The sequence below is a fragment of the Strix uralensis genome, chromosome 14 (assembly GCF_047716275.1).
Source record: "Strix uralensis isolate ZFMK-TIS-50842 chromosome 14, bStrUra1, whole genome shotgun sequence".
Lineage (NCBI taxonomy): Eukaryota > Metazoa > Chordata > Aves > Strigiformes > Strigidae > Strix > Strix uralensis.
This window is the reverse complement of record NC_133985.1, coordinates 10,982,281-11,002,817: the sequence shown is the minus strand read 5'-3', so window position 1 is coordinate 11,002,817 and position 20,537 is coordinate 10,982,281. Positions and strand designations below refer to the sequence as shown.

The 20,537-nt window shown below is 41.3% G+C and overlaps 2 protein-coding genes across 12 annotated transcripts in view; one reads left to right on the top strand and one right to left on the bottom strand.

Moving 5' to 3' along the window:
• PWWP2A (PWWP domain containing 2A) overlaps positions 1-18,940 on the bottom strand; it is a 54,267-nt gene extending 35,327 nt beyond the window's left edge. For 6 of the 10 annotated variants that reach the window (XR_012630880.1, XR_012630881.1, XR_012630882.1 and 3 more), the window contains exons 1-2: positions 18,183-18,940; positions 4,371-5,338 (exon numbers count right to left, since the gene is read on the bottom strand). Coding sequence is in view for 6 of the 10 variants with exons in the window: in XM_074884046.1 (XP_074740147.1) it covers positions 4,371-5,338; positions 18,183-18,868 (1,654 nt within the window). In the remaining 4 variants the exon portion in view is untranslated. Of the gene's footprint in view, positions 1-2,512; positions 5,339-18,182 lie in introns of those variants that run through there. The other 4 variants (XR_012630879.1, XM_074884042.1, XM_074884043.1 and 1 more) reach the window with 2 other exon arrangements.
• A 117-nt stretch (positions 18,941-19,057) lies between these two features.
• FABP6 (fatty acid binding protein 6) overlaps positions 19,058-20,537 on the top strand; it is a 45,243-nt gene continuing 43,763 nt past the window's right edge. The window contains exons 1-2 of one of the 2 annotated variants that reach the window (XM_074884049.1): positions 19,058-19,104; positions 20,120-20,198. The gene's annotated coding sequence lies outside the window, so the exon portion shown is untranslated. Of the gene's footprint in view, positions 19,105-19,317; positions 19,455-20,119; positions 20,199-20,537 lie in introns of those variants that run through there. The other variant, XM_074884048.1, reaches the window with a different exon arrangement.

Genomic DNA, 20,537 nt, shown 5'->3' with positions numbered 1-20,537 from the left:
AAGACTTCCCAACCTTGCACAGCTGACCTAAATTACCCCCACTAAACACACCCCTCCTGGTGAGGTAGCTGCTAGTTATGTAGGTTTCAAACTAAAGATAGCACTGTCTAAAAGAAAATACCATATAATCAGAGGTGATTATCTCATTTAAGTGTTGACATAAAATTACAACTCTGATTAGAAAATAACAAATATTTGTTCAGTTTCCTGTAGAACTCCACTTCAGAAACATACAAATATTTCACATTTGCTCATGAAGCAATCACACCTTCAAACACTCCCGTTAAAGGAAATCTTTATAAGTTTTGGAATAACTACTCTCTCTTAAACATTTTAACTGAAGTGAAAGATCTTCAAAGGAAAAGCAGGCTTGTACTAGAAACTCACCATCTCATGTCATGTCTTCCCCCTAAATTGAAAGACCATACATATTCAGCAACTACACTGAGGAATTTCATTAATTCAAAAAGACATAATTTGAAATTTATTATATTAAGCTAATAGAAAACTAACTCTTTCTACTGATGTTTGTCTTCCCAAGACACAGGTTGCTTGCAACAGTTGCACAGCTTAATTACACAGATGCACTATCATGACACTTGTACAGGTCTTCTCCTGTCACGAGTTATTTGAGAAGTCATTTAAACTCTCAGGCTAACTCGGAGATGGTAGATGTGTACCCAACTGCAAGAACAGTAGTCCACACTCAAAGTGTAGGCACTGCTGGGAGCAGATAGGCACATAAAAGTGTAGGGTTTTCACGGTTTATAGGTAAAACAGCACTAAACTTATTTCTAAGTCTTCAAAGCTGATCTACATGCAGCATTCATACTGCCATAACCAACGTTACTTACTGTAACCAGACTTTACATTAAGCCCAACATTTTCTCCACTGTGAGGTCTGTTTAGATATATCTAGAGTGTTAGCTACTTCAGAGTGAAAGGAAAATCATGGATGAGTACGAACAGGGTATTTTCAAGCTAATGTAACGTGGTGCTGTTCTATTTGTTTTGAGACCTGTTAAGTCTGAAGTGATAATGCACATCCACTATAAAACTTAGGAAAGACTTCTTAAGACTGATCAATTACACATCAAAACTACGACTCTTTAAATGCCTTTCATAAACAGTTCTTTTGAACATGAAACAATCTAGAAACCCCTCTCATAGCTGTTGCTCTCCCATCTTACCATGAACACCTGAGCAAACTTTGACTATGTATGCTTTAATACTATTCTAACTTTATATAAATTGATAAGAGCACAAAGCTTCCAGATCTTTTAAAGAAAAATTAACAACATAAATATTGATTTCACCACTACTTGGCTCAGAACTAACTTATAACCAGTTTGAGCTTCTAAATGTCAAGGAACTAGCGTAGGCATCTAAACCACGTTGTGTGTTCTTGACTTCAAAAAGCAGTCTGCTTTTGTAACAAAGTACAGCTTTACTTAGAGTAACTGTTTCTGTTTGCAGGAAAGAATACACAGAAGTGAAACAGGATTTTTCCAATTATTTTTTTTTTCCACATTATGAAATTTATTGTGTGTTTATCACATTCAAAAAGCATTGACCAGTGGGGTTGTTTTGGTAACTGTTAGAATGCCAAGGTAAAGCTGGTATATTTGGAAGCTTAATTAGCACCTAATGGATGACCGTAAACTTGAGGAAAATTTGAACAGCCATGTATTTGACACTTTAGACTTCTAATAGTTCTGTGGACAGAACAGAATAATTTAAAAAGGTAAAAAGAGACTGAATGCTTTGGAAAGACCAGACAGTGTCATGAACATACAAAATTTAATCTGAAGTTAGAAAGATTAAGGGTTTGATGATTAAATCCTTATCCCCATTTTCATGTCTGTTTAAAGTCTAATTTCAGTCTAAGCTTAAATTTTTACATCTGTCATGGTTGCCTACATGGGCAATTATGAAAAAAAACAGGATGAAAACTGCTTTGGGAGGTACGTTGAGATTCTTCACAAGGTATTGCAAGGCTGAAACAGTAGTGGGTTGGAGAAGAGAGAGTAATTCACATGGTCAGATAAGGACCAAAACTAGAAGAAAAAAAAAAAAAGTCAGTTGCATGAAAATGCCCCAACATTGAGCAAAAGACATGCAAGAAAAGCTGAAGTAGCAGTGGAGAGTGGGTCTGATTAGGTTTTGATAGATGGAGAAAACTGAAAACATTTCCCCACTGTGTAAGTGACATTATCCACAGTCTTTATTCAAATTATATAGAACAAAATCTAATTAAGGGAGAAGGTTTATAAACTTTACAGAAAGCCCTCTACAGAGCTAGTTTTGAAACAAAAGGGACAGATAATTGCTTAATCTCAAAATTAAGACTGAAGTATACCAATAGTACTTTACATCAAGCAGTTATCTTTAAGAATGCGTGAAAAAGGACAATTTAGTTTTTAAAAAGGTGTCCTCTAAATACGGCATACATATGAAGTACTCTAACATCCTGGATTTTTTTCAAAGCTTTTTGAGAAACACACACAAATAATTCAGATTTAGTCAATTTTATTTACAGTTTGTTTTTTTACATTTCAGAGCATTACACAATTACATATTCTCATTTTCTGACCTGCAAACAGATACCTTAAACGGAAATATTAAAAAAAATGAAGTTAGATACATCCAAAATGCAACAATTACACATCTGACAATTCACAAAGTGTAATTTACTAGGACGTATCCTAAGAATTTAGGAACAACCAGTCAGGAGAAAATCTGACCAATTTCATCAATCAATTATTTACACATTCAAAACAAAGCCTCTCTTAATCTAAACCTCCAGGCAAATGGCCTGAAAGATTTCTTCAGGAAGAAAGACCAGAAGTTATGATTCACACCTATGCAGCATTAACAGCCCTTGATCCCAAATACTGAGCGACTTCTCAGCTTTGTCTTAGAGCTACAGGCATCCCTCTCAGCTTCTCAGACCCTGAAGTGTTATATTTGTGCCCCCATGTGCATAGAAAGGCTGAGTGTTTAAGTGGTCACTACGATAAAACCCCATTTAATCTGGTCTTTAAGTTACATGAATTCTTCTTCCTTAAAAATTTCAGCAAGTCTTCTAATGATATTTAAACTGGCCTATATGGATTGGAGCATGCCTCCTTAAGATGTTTAAACTTGCTTTGAACCAATTCGCACTGGCCAGACCAAATACATTAGAGACTATTTAAAATAATCTTTAAAGACCATTTAGACAAGGCTTACATTTCTACACTTCCCTGATGGGCCACCTAAAAAAAAAGTCACAGCTACTACTTTCATCCCTTGTGTTAACCCTTCGCCACACAGCAACTACTATATACTGGGTAGAAACTACTAAAAAATTCCCTGCAAATAAGCTGCCTTTCAGCTGAGGCTATGGCTCCTATGCATTGGGTGTTTGAGGAGGTTTTTTTTTTTCTTTAAAAAAAATTCTCACTTAAAAATACTGAAGTTCTCGCTTTAGGCTAATTTTGATTGCATGTTCAATTTGTTTAACTGTCAAGAAACCGCTACAAATGGAACAACTTTAGTATAAAAAGAGCAGTCAACCGAGTGCAACTTCTGACTTGGCAAGTCCTTCATGGTAGTTCTCTAACTAGGCTATAAATTTTGTGGAGCCTCCAGATTTCTTGCCTACCTTACTTTCCATGTTCACGTTTCAAACTGTGTCAGCAGGGCCCGAACTTCGGGAGTCAGCTGCTTAGCAGCCTTAGCTGCCTCTGTGACGGCCTTGCGGTAAAGACCCTTTCTCTTCTTATTAAAGCGCAACTGGAAGCTTTCTAAAAAGGGGGATAGTTGTGCAAGAGCAAGAAAAGATGTTGTTGTGGAGCCAAACCATGAGATACGAGCCTCCTGTCGAACTAAAAGGCCATTATCTTTTCGGCTCACAGTTATGGTAAGAATACGGGCTGGCCACCAAGGGAAGCCATAAATCTTGGCCCAAACAATGTCCCCTACACATACGGTCCTGCCATCTGGTGTGACACATTTAGAGACGTTTTTGGAAAAGACTTCCGTTTTCAAGGAATTACTGAGCTTTTTCTCTTCCTTTGAAGAGGAGGAGGAGGAAGGTGCATGCATGCTGCCTGGAGGAAAATCAAAGCTTTCAGTAGAGCTACACTCAGAGTTGGTAGATTTCAAATCATCTGTGCTATCACTACTACAAACTGATGCACTGGAAGAGTCAGATTTCTTTTGATTAAGGGTCATGTAAACCGTTATATTGCTTTTGCTGCCTCTTTTGCCCAATGTCTGGTGTTCATCCTGATCAACAGTTACATGCACTTCACTCGTGTCCTGAACCTCACTGCTGGCCTCTTCAGGGCCTTCTGAGGGGCTCTGATTTTCTGAAGGGGCCTCACCTGCTGAGCGGGTGGAGGAGCAGCGAGACTGGGGCTTAGTTGCCATCTTGCCACTCCGTATTTTCTCAAGTCCTGTCTTGAGAGAAGAGTCATTTTCTTCATTCCGATACCTTTGTGGCTTTAAACGCAATCGGGGTGGGAGGGAACCTGAGCTGGTGTTCTGAAGACGCCGTGTGAAGTGGACCTTTGAATGTGCATTTTTGGAAGAGGAGGTTGCACTCTGCTTCTTTTGTGCCTTTTCTTTGGCCATTTTCAAGACTTCCCGAGCTTTTGCATGATCCATGTTTTTGCTCTGGAGAACTTTTTTTGTATTTAACTGCGCTTTTGAAGTATTTGCTTGTGCGGAAACTTTAACTACTCTGCTTCTGCTGTGGGCAATATTTGAAACCTTGACCACAGCATTCCTTTTCTGACTTTCATTTTGGCTTTTTCCATCCACTTTATGGTCAGTTTTAAGTTTTTTATTCACAGTAGTCACACTCTCATTTCTTCGTTTTTTATTATCCTCGTATTTTGAAGAGTCACTTGCATTGCCACCTTTTTTTATTTCCTTTTTTTCTGCAACAACACTGTTTTTGCACTTGTCACATAAGACCTGCCGGGGTCGTAGTTTGATAGCATTCATGATAGAAGTGGGTTCCTCCCTGTACATTTTACGCTTGGGCCGCTTAATTTTCCGGGGCGGAGGCTGAGGTATTGACTGGTTATACGTGTCCCTGATAAACAAAGGAGGAGGATATGGCGCTCCCTCATGAAAGAGAGGAGGTGGTTTAGAAGTCCATAGGCTTTTAGCTATGCTAGGTTCTGATGGCTGCGTGAGAGAAGAGTCATCAGGGACTGCAGCATTAGATTCACACTTCACCTGTGCCTCATCTTGGAATGGTTTACTTTGGAGCTGCATGGCTTCAGGTTTATCCTTGTATTCCCTTTTAGGAAATATGGTCACAGGGATTCCATGGGGTCCAAACCTTAAAGAGAAAAAAACAAAAATTAAATGTTTTGAGGGAGCTTTGACTGCATTTATTAAAAGGCATTTGAAAACCTGTCCACATTACGTAGCCACCATTTGAAAGACATGAGTCCCAGTAAAATGAGGCTTCACATCTAGCCTTATGATAAGCTTTGAAAAAGCAGAACACCAAATCAAAGTCAGTAGAGAGCATGATATACACGACTTCACTTATTATCAGTTTCTCTTTCATCAACAAGATGCCCTGAAAACGTAACAAAAACATATCACCTAGTGAGAGCAGTAAAAGAATTAACTTTGTACTTTTAGAAAATGCTTATAAATATACAAACTACACACTCATCCCATCAACTCTAAATCCACCCAAGATTAACTTCCATACTAAGTCAACTTATGTGAAGAAGGCATCTCCAGTTACTTTAACAAAATTTCTTCCATTTTTGGCATAGCACAAAAGGCCGAGTATGTTTTGGATTTAATCGAGGCAAATATGAACTGCATAAATACTTGCACTGAACAGAGCGTGCCATCATTCTTCATCCACAAAAGATTAGCACTTGATCATCTGATGCATTACAGCCCAAAACTTGTTAGCCTATTAGTCTGAGTTTCTTCCAGCAAAACTACCCTTATTTCATCACAGTACAAACCATTCCTCCCTGTTTTGTGAGCAAACAATATTTTAAACCTTCCCCTACTTTTCTCCAGACAGCTCTAGATTTCTGCTTCCCCATTTGACACACACAGGACTTCTCACAGCTCAATCAGCTCAGAGAAGAGAACGAAAAATCCCAGTATGATTTAGGCATTAGCTCAAATTTCCTATAGTAACAGAAGTAGCATGTTGCCTAACAGGTAACCAATACTTTCTGCAAAGGGTTGTGCTAAAGGACACATTTTATCAGTTTGCAAGGCATTATGCTTGCCTTCTCCTGAGAGGAAATCAAATTATAAATACATTCATTTTACAACAATGTACCTTTCAATCCCCAGAACAGGGCAGGAGGGATTATAAAAGCTTGTTTAACCTTCCTTCTGTTCCACTGCACAATCTACCAGCTGTGGTACCAGCCTTATACAGAGCTGTCACCAGGCTGCTGACTGCTCTTGAGCTCTGCCTGACTCCAGCTCCCATACACACACTAGTGTTTGGCTTATATTAGTTGGTATTTTAATAGTTTGACCTTAATGCAGTAACAAAATGATAGACAAGGTTGCAATTCAAATGCCAAATCATCCATTTTTGAATCACTAAACAAACACCATTATGTTTATCCTACCCCACCTGACAGGAGAATGAAGTAATTGCCCAAGATTTGTCCTCAACACTAGTTCATGTTGCACTGCAGCTGCTCAACTGCAACATCCTCTTAACTGACTGAAGTTTCTTCAAAATCTATGGTTGACTTTCAACTGGAGGTAAATGCTGAATACTGGTCTGTTTTCCATTTGCACTCCTGCAAAAAACTGAGTTTATACAAGTGTCTACAGGTTGCCTTTATTTCTTCAAAATTGGTTTTGAAAGAAGTCATCACGTGTTAGAAGATTCTTTACACTGTCAGCAAGCAAAACCATCACTTGTTGTCCTTTTGCTTATCTGTTAAGCCTCTTTTTACACTTAAAAGTTGAAATTAAAGCAAACAACTCATCCAAGATTAAATTATCCATCCAGTTTGCACTTCATTACAAAAGGAGAACAGAAACAGCAGACAACCTAAGCAAAGGGCAACCAATCTTGTCATCATAGGAAAGAAGGGAAGTTGAACACAACAATTTACAGTTTAGTATCAATATGGGCACTGTTGTTGCCCTAACCCTAGGTACTGCTACATTCATACCTTTGAACTCTGGAGACAGAAGCAGGAGCCCAGGTGGGCAGCTAGGGCAGTTCTGTCCTCATCCATGGGCTGATGAGTGCTCTTCACCACAAAATATCCCATCACCCCACAAAAATTCATTTCTGAGGTTTGGATCCACGCCAGTTGAATTCCACATGTCCCTCCAGAAATGAGCGGCACAACTAAATGCAGTCTACTGCACTAGTGAAGGCTACAGTGAATTATAAACATTTAGCAGCTGATACAGGCATTTCTCCAGCCTACAGTCTGGCATTAAACCACAAGGGACTCACTCATAACTAAGTTTTAAGTTCCCTAAAGTCCCAGAAGTCCACCAAGTGTAAACAAATTGCTTTTCCAAACACTTTTCCTTCCACTAAGGATTATGAGTAAGTTACCCAATTCCAAGTAGGACTTTAAAAAAACCTATCAGCTGATAATAATTATATTAGCAGTATTTTCAGTGTTACTTGCATCAAGAACTTCAGCTTCTCTAAAAGCAGTAAGATCGAGATCCCATCTTTCACCCCCTGATAAAGATTACAGGATTTGGGAAAAAAGTTAATTTACCATAAGTGTTGAGAACAAGACAGGGCAAGATCTCTGCTGTGCAAATTTCAATCCCAAACACTACAAAAGTAGAACTAGACAGGAGTGTGATATCAAACGGACAAAACCCATGCAGAAGAACATCACTTACGACTCTTTTCACTGTCTCAGGAACTTCATTTCCTAGCCACTCACAAGACATTTCCATAGTCCAATACACAAGCTGTTCCTCCAGGAAATTTATTCTGACTCCATGTTAGGAAATAAAGCATTATTAGCAGTGACCAGGGAAGTAGTAGATGAAGAGGATTGCAAGGAGATTCTCCAGAAAGATCCCGTTTAAGTACTTTGTCTCTTTTCCAAGATTTTCATTCTACTGCCTCACAAGCAAAGTCAGCACGATTAGCACTGCAAATGCAGAAAAAAGCCTAATAGAAAGCTCAGCATATGACTGATACTATGAAGGCATCAAAAATTAATACTGCACCTTAAAACTATCCCTTCCTTCAAGCATCTGCATAACACACAGGCCAAACAGCTGAAGAACAGGACAGCCAAAGTGGAATTTTTAAGATGTAAACCTGCTTTAGTAAGACACAAAACCAATACTGACTGAACCTCTGAAGACTGAGTCTGTCTCTCAAAAGATATTGTTTTAACAAATGAACTAGTATCTCCCGCCCCATCTACCTAAAAAATAATGAATTGTAGAGTTAGAGAACATTCATTAATATCATCTAGTGCCAGTTATGTAAGAGCAAATGAAGACACTATTCCTGTAAACAATGTGTCAATACATAAAGACTTGACTAGTCAGGACACAGTTCACCTGAAGTACAAGATAAATTTGGTAAGCCCAGAGACCGAATATTACTTCCAACAGTTGAGCGTATGGTACCTTCTCTCTGGCTTCATCCAATAGCAGGTTGTGTCCATAAACATTCAGTTCTTAGATGATCTTTGTTTCCTCCTTGGTGAATGAAATTATCCAGCTATGCAACTTGGAAGAATGATATCAAAATTAAGGAGAGAGAACAATGGCAGAAAAACTTAGGAATGAAACAGTAAATTATAGAGAAGAGAATGAAAACAATGAACAAGGTAAGGGAGCGAAGGCAAAACAAAGAATGGCCTAATTTTCTTAAAAGAAACAGCAGAATAAAGATGTGATCTTAAATCTATTCAAGACAAGGCATGACACAGCATCTAATGAGTTCAACAGCCAACAGAAGTATTTATTGCATATACTAGGATTTCAAGCCCTATTTTCATAGGTCTAGTTGGCGGACCTTGAAGACAAGTGCTTCTCATACAACCACAGTAACAATTATTACACCAACTACATGTCTGAAAGAGCTAGGAGTGCCATGTGTATGTAGGTTAGACACGGAAGTCACAAAAGACAGCATTTGGTTCATCTACTACAGAGATGAAGATAGACTAAAAGGCTACCATATAAAAAAAGGTTTAAAAATCCAAGCAACATTACTCAGTTCTATCATGACATTTACTGATCCACACACCAGTCAATGACTGGGCAGTAGATGATCACCTCTTAAAAGAAACCACTTCAGTTATGCTACATCAGTGAGACTACCTACATACTTTGTTTGTCACGTTGCACATTTAAATACTACAAGAAATTGCCTTGTCTTTATTCTAACAACAAACTACATTTTTTTTTCATATATTGATCCTGAGTATCACCTGTCCCTACTACATTACTTTCCTCCAGAAGAAGCTATTCTTGGAAAGACATACTACAACTACTGTTTGCTTAAAAAAAAAAATCCATTTGTGCATAAGTTCCAGCTGTTCGTTGTACAGCCCATTCACACATAACATAACATAGTTCTATCTCAGACTTGAAGGAATAGGAGGATTTGTTGATGGGGGATCTAAAATTGACGTCTTAGGAAAACCAAAATAAGAAATAGGTATTTCAACCTGATTTACAGCAGTTCTGGAAAGCAGTGCACTGCTGCTTCATACCTACTCAAAATTAAGGATCAGTTTTCCATGTTGCCAACTTCTTTGTCTGTAAAGGTGTCCTGGCTCTTTTTTGCTTTGAAAAGGCACCTCTAAACAAAAGACAGTTGAGACGCATTGTACAAAACTTATCTCCAAGAAGCTTTACAAGTAAACAGCAATCAGTAGGCTATTTCTGCTATACATATCACTTAAATATAGAAATGCAATAAAGACACAAATAGCACCAGGAATATCGGGAACTATACTTAAAGAGACTAATGGGGTAGATGACATCAATTCTGGTAATCCAGTGATCTTTACACTGAAAAGAGCTTTCAATTGACCAGGGTATGCAGAGACAGAAATATGGTAAAAACAGTCAGGTTTTATTTCCACAGTTTGTCATCTGCAAGTTAATGAATAGGTAGCCATGGCATCCTTTGTAATTACATAAAAGCTAGTTTGGGTATCTAACCTAGAAGTCTGTCACTTAGAGCCACAGAATTTGTATTACAGATATGTAATACAAATTCAAACAAAGTAAAAACACTTTTTTGAAATCAAAATTCTATAGCAGAATTACTACAATGACTACATATTGCTATTCCATTTGTATGCAACACGCAGCATAAAGAGTATTTTTTAACAAATAAACATAAGGAACAAACGCCATTTAAATTCCTAACTGTATATATATATATAAACATCTAAACAATACGTCCTGGGGCAAAGTGTTTTTACATTACTATGTAAGTCTTAAGCTCTCATCTTTAGCCTCCAATGTCTACCTTTTACTTCTCTATTAACAGAAACAAAAATGAAAAAGCACCTTGTTCCGCCAAGAAGAGCCAAAGGAGAACCCACTGAACCAGCTCAGAAGTATTTCACATTTGTCTGCAAACACACTGAATTAACGTCAAAGCACAATAACTTCTAGTATCTTGATAAGTGTTAAATCAAGTCTGTTGTAAATGACTATGATCAAAACTCATCTTTACCACTAAGACTACAGTAATCTCCAATCACCTTTTTATGCATTTCTGCTCTTGCACTCAGTATCATCCTTAGTGTTTTGCAAAAGCCAAGGCAAGCAACAACTGAAGCCATTTTTATTGCATGGATAAAAGTTCAAAGACTCTGAATGCTTGGAGTATAACAATATGCTGAAATAATGTAGAGCTAAGTATACATAAGTCATGCATCTATCTAAACTGAGGGCTTAAATTATAATATTCAATGTAATATACAATTAGATCATAGCTATTTGAACACAAAGTATTTCAGAACTCCTCAAAATAACCTGTATTCAAAACAGGTTATGCAATAACTTTTTCATATATAATTTACCTGGTGTGATAAAGCACAACATGGAACACACTGCTTTAAGCTGCAGGCACCTTACTGAAAAAAAGCATACACAGAAGCCAAACTATCAACTCAATGGTTTACTCACCTCCTGAGCAAGGTAACACTAGGATAAATAGACTAGAAAATGCATATTTCACTTAGAGCTCTAAAAACATGGCAAAGGACTGCAGCGTAAAGTGACTCTTTGGAAATAACACATCTTCAAGAATAAATGCTGCCTCACCATCACAAACTCTCAGCACCAAGAAAAATTTTGTTAAAGATGATAATTCAAATTAAGTAACACATGACAATCCAGACAATTACATACTCAAACTTTTACTCATCAATGTTAAGCTTAGTGTTTTCAAGCAGGTGCACGTGCCTGAAATCCAAGCTCTTTTTTCTGGCACACTTTCAATGCAGAGGAAAGACAAGAGCAGGGTACATGCAGAATTGAGTTTAGAAGAGTATCTCAGAGCTGGTTAGAAGTATCCAAGGCAGCAGCTGATGTTAATCATTCCTAACCACTGTCACCCAGGTCTCCTACTGCAATCACTACCCAAGGGGAAACCAACAGATACCACACAATATGCAAATATACCAAAGGCTGTATTAGCTTACAGTACACTTGTCCATGAAGTTTGAAGCCCTTTGAAAGACTTCAACTTCCAGGAAACTGAATCACAGAAGGCCATGTAGTCAGGATGCTGATGCAGACTTTGAAGAATTATCCACTGCAGAGACAGAAGAATCTCGAAGTTGATAAGCCTGAAGAGCACACAGGCCATCCCCTATCACTGCTTTCCCTCCACAGAAGTGGGAAGGTACCCCTCACCTTTCTTGTAAATCCTTTCCAATGTGAATTTGCAGAATATCCTTCAGTTTTCTGTAACCTGGAGTTCTATCAAGGATATAAAAGTAAGCTTTAAAAGACAGAATACTTTAAGTTTAGGCTTCCCACTAACTACCACAATTTCACTGGTGTGCTTATAAAGCTGAAGCTCTATATAAACTGAAATTATTTTTTAATTTTTACATCTGCTGGCATTATCAGTTTTCAAGGGTCAGTTGCATTTTAAAGAAGATGCTTTGCTGATATATTCGGAAGCATTATACATTTGCAAAGCCTCATGATTAAGATAAAACACTTTGAGTATACACTTCAAGATCATCCACATACCAGTCAGACCCAAGACAAATGGAAGAGAATGATACCATTTATTAATGGATGAACTTTAAGCCAATTCAGTGTCAAGATGGACAAGATTCATCAGTCCCATAACTGTGTACAGAAAAAAAAATACTTAAAGCATACTGAAAATTTCACCTCCACCCTGTCTCTCAACACTTCAAGCCAAGTCAAGTCAACCTACTCTTAGAAAGCAATTGCATCCCACACTGTTGGAATACAGAAAAGCATACCATAAGAAAGGCCAGTTCAACCATCATCTGTTGTATCACAGTCCAACAAAGAACAGTAGTAGACTACAGCTACTTTAGGAAAGCCAAGTTTGAGGCACTATCCACAGATGCTCTATTTACCAGCAAAATTAGGGCTCACTAGTTTGAGAAAGGGAAAAGTCACACTCCTACTGGCTGAAAATCAAGCAGCAGATTGGCAAGTGTTTTCAGTATAAGCAGCAGCTTTAACATACTTTATACTTATACTAGCTAAATCCTAAGAGGTAGTCTGGTTTTTTAAGCCATTTCCACTTTCCAGGTGGAAACTTGGAAATGAGTATGTTTTTTCAAAAAGCATTGGATAAGTGACCACAAATAACATTCAATAAAGTTTTGGATGTAGAGAGACACAAGAGGGACTATTTTCATGTAGAAGCTGAAACATTACAAGTCATACAAAAATTTAGGCTGACAGCAGTATCACAAGATCTTCTGATCCAACTCTATCCTCTAAGTGAGGCTAAATTTGACACTACACCATTCAATATAACCTCTGTCAGTCACAAGTGTATATGTAATTTACTCTTAACCACACACACACACACTCCCATCACACCTATGCTTCCAGTGTTCTGGGCATAAAAGCAAGTATCAAAGAAGTGTTATGGCTGTTCCTTAAATGCTAGAATTTCACCAAGCTCCTTTACACATTTGAGAAACAATAAAAGAGAACAGGTGATGAATTGCAGGAACACCTTGAAAACCAAGTGTTTTTAAAAAAAACCAACAGCACCACAACCCACACACAACCCTGAGTAACAGACATCTCTACTGTTGAGAACATGTATCATAGAACACCAGTACTTCTACAGAACTTAAACCTTCCCCAGACAAGGACGACCAAATGTTGTCCCTATTTATTAAATGAAGTTATTAGTAAAAGAGAACTTAAGAGCAGGGAGAAACATGGCACATTTTTTTCAAGACTTCTGCTGTTTCCTTCTCACAGCAGATCTTGAATTTCTCAGCTTGGGAGTACCTTGTCCTCTCCCACCTTTCTTGGTGTATATGGTTACAACACACTAGATCCACCCTGTGGAGTTTGTAACAACAAAACGTGAGCATCCATAGACCACAAGTTTCAAGAAGTGCTAAATATAAATGATTTAAAAATCTAACAGATGTCCTGCAGAATAAGACAACACAAACTAGGGAATGGATACAACAGTTAATTATTTATCCTTATTCTTTTGCAGTAGAAGTTTCATATTAGGAAAATCACAGGATTCAAGAGTCTCCAAGAAAGAATGCTGTAACTGAAAACTGCTACTAGGATTGTAAAAATTTGAAGCTGTCTATAAAAGTTTACTTTCACCACGTAGTTCATGTATACCTTCTGCAGGAAGTCCTTCCTTATCTTCCACAACCAAACCCCAATCAAGATAATTTCAAACACCTGTACCAGTAATACACTGGGCATCTTTTGCATATCTAACACTTCTAAGTCACGAAACAACTTTTTGCTCTCCCTTTCCCCTTCAAGAACTATTATGATCACACACAAGTCAGAAGGGAAATAGCTTAGAGAAAGACAATAGGAATACACATGTCCATCACATCTGTAGGATTAGAAGGACAATTTTAGTCAAACAATAAAGCAATAGAAACTCCAAGTCCTGACTGTTGGCAAAACAACAGAACATAAATTTAATCCCCCTCCTCTCCTTAATCTTTGAGAAGGGGAAAAAAATTGCAGAAATAATTATCCTCCCTCCAGAAGAGCTAACTAGAACCAGGACTTCTTAATCCTATGTTTTAAGATACAAATGCTAGGCTCATCGGGTATTTCCTTAGTCTACTTCCTCCAGGTGCAGAGCAAGACTCACACTAATTCTGAGCCAGCAGGTGGCATTAACATCTCATCTACCCTAACCCAACACAGTGTTAGGCAGACACTGGACACAGGCAAGCCTACAAGCCCTGTTTAAGCCCCATACCTAATGAGTAGTTTTCAATGACAATTTGTACAATGGCATGGAAAATTAACTACAGTCGTGCATGAAGCATTCCACTATCCACTCTGACAAAAGACAGAATTGCCTGCTCCTGCCTGCCTGATGGTTGGCTGCATTTCCCATCTCTCCTATCAGCAAGACTCTGTCAGGTATACACTGAGGAACTTGCATCAGAACCTTATCCTAGCATGCAGTAAGACACTTAAAAGGTAATAGCAACAGTAGTAATAAAGTTTAACAGTGGGAGCACATTTTTAATTTGTGCAATAAGCCTTTAAGAGTAACAAAAGTGGGGATATGTCCCTCTTTAAATGATGATTTACTGTGTAAGAAATTGATTTGGGACTCAGTAGATGCGAGTTCCTATTTTCTGCTGATTTTCAAAACTTCCTGTGCAGATGCTGAGAAGTACACGAGTCTGCCATTAGTACAGGCAGAGAAAATACTTCCTTACCTCAAACAAATGTAAGAATAAAGTCCACTGAACACTGAGGTGCTTGTGCTCTTGTGTTATAAACTCCTAAATGGAAACCCTATTTACAGGGGGTAGGAGAGGAAGAGGGAATCAGGCCTTTAATAAAAACATCACTGACTTTGTATCAAAGCCCACAAAAATAAAATGCAGTCAGTGCATCATTTCAACAATGGAAAAAGAATTAAGAAAAAAGAAATAACAAAACCAACCAAAAAACCACTTTAAAATGAGAAATATATGGGGACGTTTTTGCTTTTCTTTCACCTTGAAGTTCAAATAATTCAGAACATAACTTCAAAAAGCTAAAAAGAGTCCAGTGGACAGGTTTTTAAAACAGTCATTAAAACTTACTCTCCTTAGTACTGTACGGAAGTAGCACCTTCATTATCCTGGAGGGGAAATCAGAAATTAAGATCCAAAAAGGACCAGGAATTTACTTCTTCCAAGTATACGATGAAAACAGTATTAACACAGGCAGTGAACACATCAGTCACTGTTCGAAGCTACCGAATGAGTAAATTCTAATACAAAGTTTCACTTGTATTAAATAAGAACTAGTAGTCTTAAGGTATTGATCCCCTTTGCATTAGGAAAGTTTGTAGGATTATTCCCATCCACTTGAATGAGCTAGTGGAGACAGCTTTCAGTAGCCACCCATCTTCCATACTAGAAATCCCAGTGTTTTCATGTAAATGCCTGCTGGAATTTAGGTGTTTTTAATTTAACCCTACCCTTCCTTTTTTTTTTTGTCCAGTAGAAAAACTTGCTAAGAATTCCAGGGCCTGCCACAGATACAGAAGGAAGTTAATGAAAAATGTTAATGTTCTACAAGTCCACATGCTGCTACACAAAACAAAAATACACAGATATAAAGAAAAGCTGATACGTAAACAGTATTATCACTCAGTCACTTAACCACCGAAGTCGAAGTCTAGAATAACACTTAAATCTTGGGCATTCGTGTAACACCTGTTTTCTGATAATGCTTCAATTTCTTACAGGTAGCGAGTTCTTGGACTACTTCTAGAGTTTGCTTACCACTGCATTTCCTGCTCTGAGACATCTGAACAGAGACTCCTATTCATCTACAAATGACTTGTCATCAGCCAAATATTATAGACCTTATGTCTAGAAACTCAATTCTTCTTGTCCAGGTCTCCAAAGAGCTTTTAGAATTTAAATTTCACCTTCTGGGTTCCCATGTAACAAGCACCTCTGAAGAAACTCCAAGAGAAATGTAGAGAAAGGAATAAGGGGTTCACTGCATAAGAGAATCTGGGAGTAATAGCAAAAGCCTTCATGGATCACCTTTCCACAGTTCTTGCTGTGAAGACTTGCCCCAGGGCCTGTGCTTAAAAACAAGGGAAATTGAGATGCATGCTTCCACTGCAGCCACAATGCAAAAGAAGCAGACAGCCTGCCTGCTGCAGATGACCTTTACTGAAAAGGGCTGCAGTAGATCTGCTGCATGAGAGAAGGATCTTCAGTGCATAAGAAAACCTCAGGCAAATGAGGGGATGTGTGGGGTCAGTCTGCATTTAGTAAGATATGATCTTTTTCAGGAGTAAGGGAGAAGCTGGTATTTTCTTTCTTCACACATATAGACCCCTAGAAGTACAGCAGCACCTGCTCTGTCACCCTGCTAACCAGGGCAACAATGTAACTTTGTGGGTATAACTTCAGACCTACAAAAGAATCGGTGTTAACTAGCATTACAGCTTAAGTTGTAATGCCTTCTGGCCTGCTTTGAGACCTTTAATATTTCACACTAGAAGCGAATACAGTTTGCAGATCACATTTTAGAACTTAGCTTCAAAAGCCAAATTGATAACTTAGCACTTCAAACGACAACTGAAAAATTTAAAACTTACTTTCATGACGTTATCCAGAACTTGGGTTTCAGTGAAGGCCTTCTGTTTCAAAAACCAACCGAAAAGCTACACCCATGACAAAAGTACCTTTCCTTTTAGAACGCACTGACAATATTGGTATTGCAGGAAGTTATTAAACAGATACTAGTAACGCAAAAGAGTGATAAAAGACATGACCACACATGCAGCTTAAATTTGGGGGGAAAAAGTGCTGCATTTTTTGCAGACCAATTATTTTAAATAACAACCCTGGTCAAATTACAGTTTTCTCTCATGTAGTTGCATAGTTCTTAAGTCTAGAAAACAAACACTAAGAGAAAGAAGTTATTTTCACCTGTAAATAGCTGCTAGATTGTTTATAAGATAATACAATATCACTGATGACTTCTGGCCTCCCAAGAACCCTTTGCTAGGGGAAAGCAATGAAAAAAACAAACCCCAACCCTCAGAGTCTAATAATGCTTGAAGTTATTTCGTGATACATAACAGCCCCTCCCGCAAAGAAAGGGTATTTAAGAACCATTAAACTTCACCCCATTCATTGGGTACAAGGAGCAATCAGGACTAATAACTGTACTTCAGGACTGTTAATAGCCTGGCTTGAAAACCATTATTCTGAAAAACAGTATGTACTGAAAAATAAGGTTACCTAGGCAATGTAAAACACAAGCCACCAGGAAAAACACGTCTGGGTCTGTACGCTTGTACAAAGACTGGAAGAAATGCCAACAGCTGCAGCTCAGGTCCGTTTTCCCCGGCAGACAGGGATGCTAGAGGCCCGACGTGAATCCCAACCGAGTCAAAAGGATGTACTCATGTGCTCACCCCTCTCCCGGCTCCCCCGTTTTCTCATTCCCACTACTTCTGTAAGGACAGCACCGTAAAACGGGCGGCCGAACAGCCGCCGGGCACCGCTCCCAGCCCGCGCCCCGGGAAGGGCCCGCTCCCCGTTCCGCGCGCTGAGGCCGGGGGCGGGCGGGGAGCGCGGGGCTCGGCCCCGGGCGGGAGGGGGGCCCTGCCCGCCGCGCTCCCTCCAGCCCCTGCTAGAAGGGTCGAGGAGAAGGATGTCCGTGAGCTGCTGCCGCCGATCCCCAGGGGGGGACGCGGGGGCAGGAGCCGCTTGCCCGCAGACCCACGGCTCCGGCCTCCCAGGGCGAAGGAGGGGAGGAGAGGCTGCTGCCGTCGCGCCCCTCGGCCCCTGCCCAGGCCGCTCCCCGCCGCGGGGGGAGCCCACGAGGGCCTCGGCGGAGGCAGCCCCTCCTCCCGGAGGGCAGGAGAGGCGCAGGGCGACGCGGGCAGGCGGCTCTGGGCGAGCTGGCTGCCCCCGTCGCTGGGTGGGGGGGCTCGGGACGGCTGCCCCGTGAGACCTCACCTTTTCGAGAGGTCCATGAGGACCCCAGAAAAAAGCTTCTCTCCCAGCCGGAACGAGACCACCAGGGCGTCCTCGATGATGTGATCCAGGGTGACCCGCACCTCGGAGCCCGGCAGCAGCGGAGCCTCCACCTCCCCTCCGGCCGGAGCCACGGGCACCGGGGACTTGGGCTCGACAGCGGCGGCATCAGCAGCATCCGGCTCCTCCTCCTCCGGCCGGGACGGCTCCTCCCCGGGCTCCGGCTCCGCGGAGCCCCCAGTAGCCGGCGGGCAGGGCTGCGGCTCCTCCTCGGGAAGTTCAGGGTGCCCAGCAGGCGGCGGGCAGGGCTGCGGCTCCTCCTCGGACTCCGGGCTGGGTGCTCCCCGGTGCTCGGCCTGGGGCGAGCCCACCTCCGGGGTGGAGGGCGGCAGCGTCTCCGTCCTCTCAGCTTCCGGCTCCCGAGTCCCGGCCGGGCTCCGGGCGAGCTGCACAGGCGGCGGCTCCTCGGCCTCGCCGGGAGCAATCTTCCCCCCATCGGCCTCCTCCCCATCAGGCACCACCGACTCCACAGCCTCGGTGACGGCAGGGAGAGGGTCCGCACCGGCCTCGCTGCCCGGGATAGGCTCCATCTCGGGCTCAGCTTCACCAGCCCCCCCATCGCCCGGCACCGCTGCAGTCGCTGCCGCCTCCGCAGCCATGGCCGCCATTTTCTCTGCTGCTTCACCGCCGCCTCCCTCCAGCAGCGGGATCGATAACCACGGCCTTCCCCGCCCGCCTGGGAGGGAGAGCCCGCCCCCTAGGCTCGTGTCCGGTAGCCTATTGGTGGGCGCGGTGCAACTTTCTGCTTCTACTGGAGAGCAGAGTAGTCCGTCAAGCCCAGCGGGAACTTCTCGTTGGCCAGCGGGGACTTCATTCAATGGAGAGTCGGGAAGAGGAAGAAGGGGTGTGGCTCGAGGCTTTACAGGCCGTTACAGATTAGGGGGGTTGAGCCTCTAGGGCTTCTCCGCCATCTCATTGGTGGAGGGAGGAGCCTCTCCCGCGGGAGGCTGGTAATTGGCGGTGCCAGACGTCCGTCAGGGGGGCGCGAGGCAGGAGCTGCGTGGTGGCTGGCATGCGCGCTGCGGGCGGGTGGCCGGGAGAGGGCGCGAGGGAAGATGGCGAGGGCGGGAGGGCGGCCCTCAGCGGGGTTAGCTCGCCCTGGAGCGGCACCCGCACCCGGGAGAGGTCGTCTCTGCCTCACAGCTTGTACAGCGCCGCGCCCGCTGCCGCGCGTGGGGAGGCGGGGTGCTGCTGGTCTGTGGCGCTACCTGCCCCTGTGCTGTGGGGGAGAGCGGGCCCCTTACTGAGGGGAGGGGGGGTCAGTGAAAGACAGCGTGGTGAGCGGGCGGGTCGCTGGGGAGAGGGAAAATGTGAGGAAGGCAGTGGGCCTGGTGTCTTTTGTGAGGTAAATCGACACTTTAGAAGATGTAAGTAGCATGGATTAGGTACATCGGATAAAGGTGAAAGGCGCAGTGTTCAAAGGGGGAGACAAAGAGTTAACACTTTCCCTTAAGATGTTCTGAATCAGTGATCTTTCTTCCTGTGGGATCAATAGTTGCTACCGTGTGGACATTTTGCGCCCCCCCCTCCCCTCCCCGCCGTAGGAAATCTTGTATTCCTAAACAGAAATTAATTAAAAAGGAAAGGTTTTAACTCTGTTATGTACATGATTTTACATTTTGGGAAGCCGGGTCCTTTGTAGAAAGGAGGGATTTTTTAGAAGAATGGATGAGAAAGAAAAGTGGGAGCAACTGGAAGCAGAAAGACAAAAGTGATCTTAAAGCATGGATGGTTTTATTCCTCCTGGTTCTATTATGAGACATACATTGTTCAACAACAAATGAAATTTTCTGAAAAGTAGCAAGTGAAATCTGTAAGATTTTCTTTAAAAATAAAGTATTCCTTTTCTTTCATGTTAGTGACATTTATTGGCAGACTTCAAAGTTGCTACCAACCATATGCTTACAATAGAAACAGAGCTGCACCCCGGGTTGTCAGGTAAAAAACTTATTTTTATAAAATGGGCATTAAGAACTAACGAAATTTTGCAAGGGGTATGAGAAAAAAATGCTTGATCAGATTTAAGGCCTGGTGCTACACTTACCTTTCTCCCCTTCATTGTAGGAAAAATGAGTTATATGTAGTTAAAGGACTACAGTAATGCAAAGAATTTTTTTTAGTAATAATAAATGAGGACATGGAAAAAATAGCCTTCTGTAACAGTAAAAAAGCTATGTGTAACCGTATGCAAGTAAAACATCGTTTTCTAAGCTGCTAGCTATAGGATTTTAGTAAGTAATAAAGGCATGATTAACCTACTCTGTTGTCCCGATCATA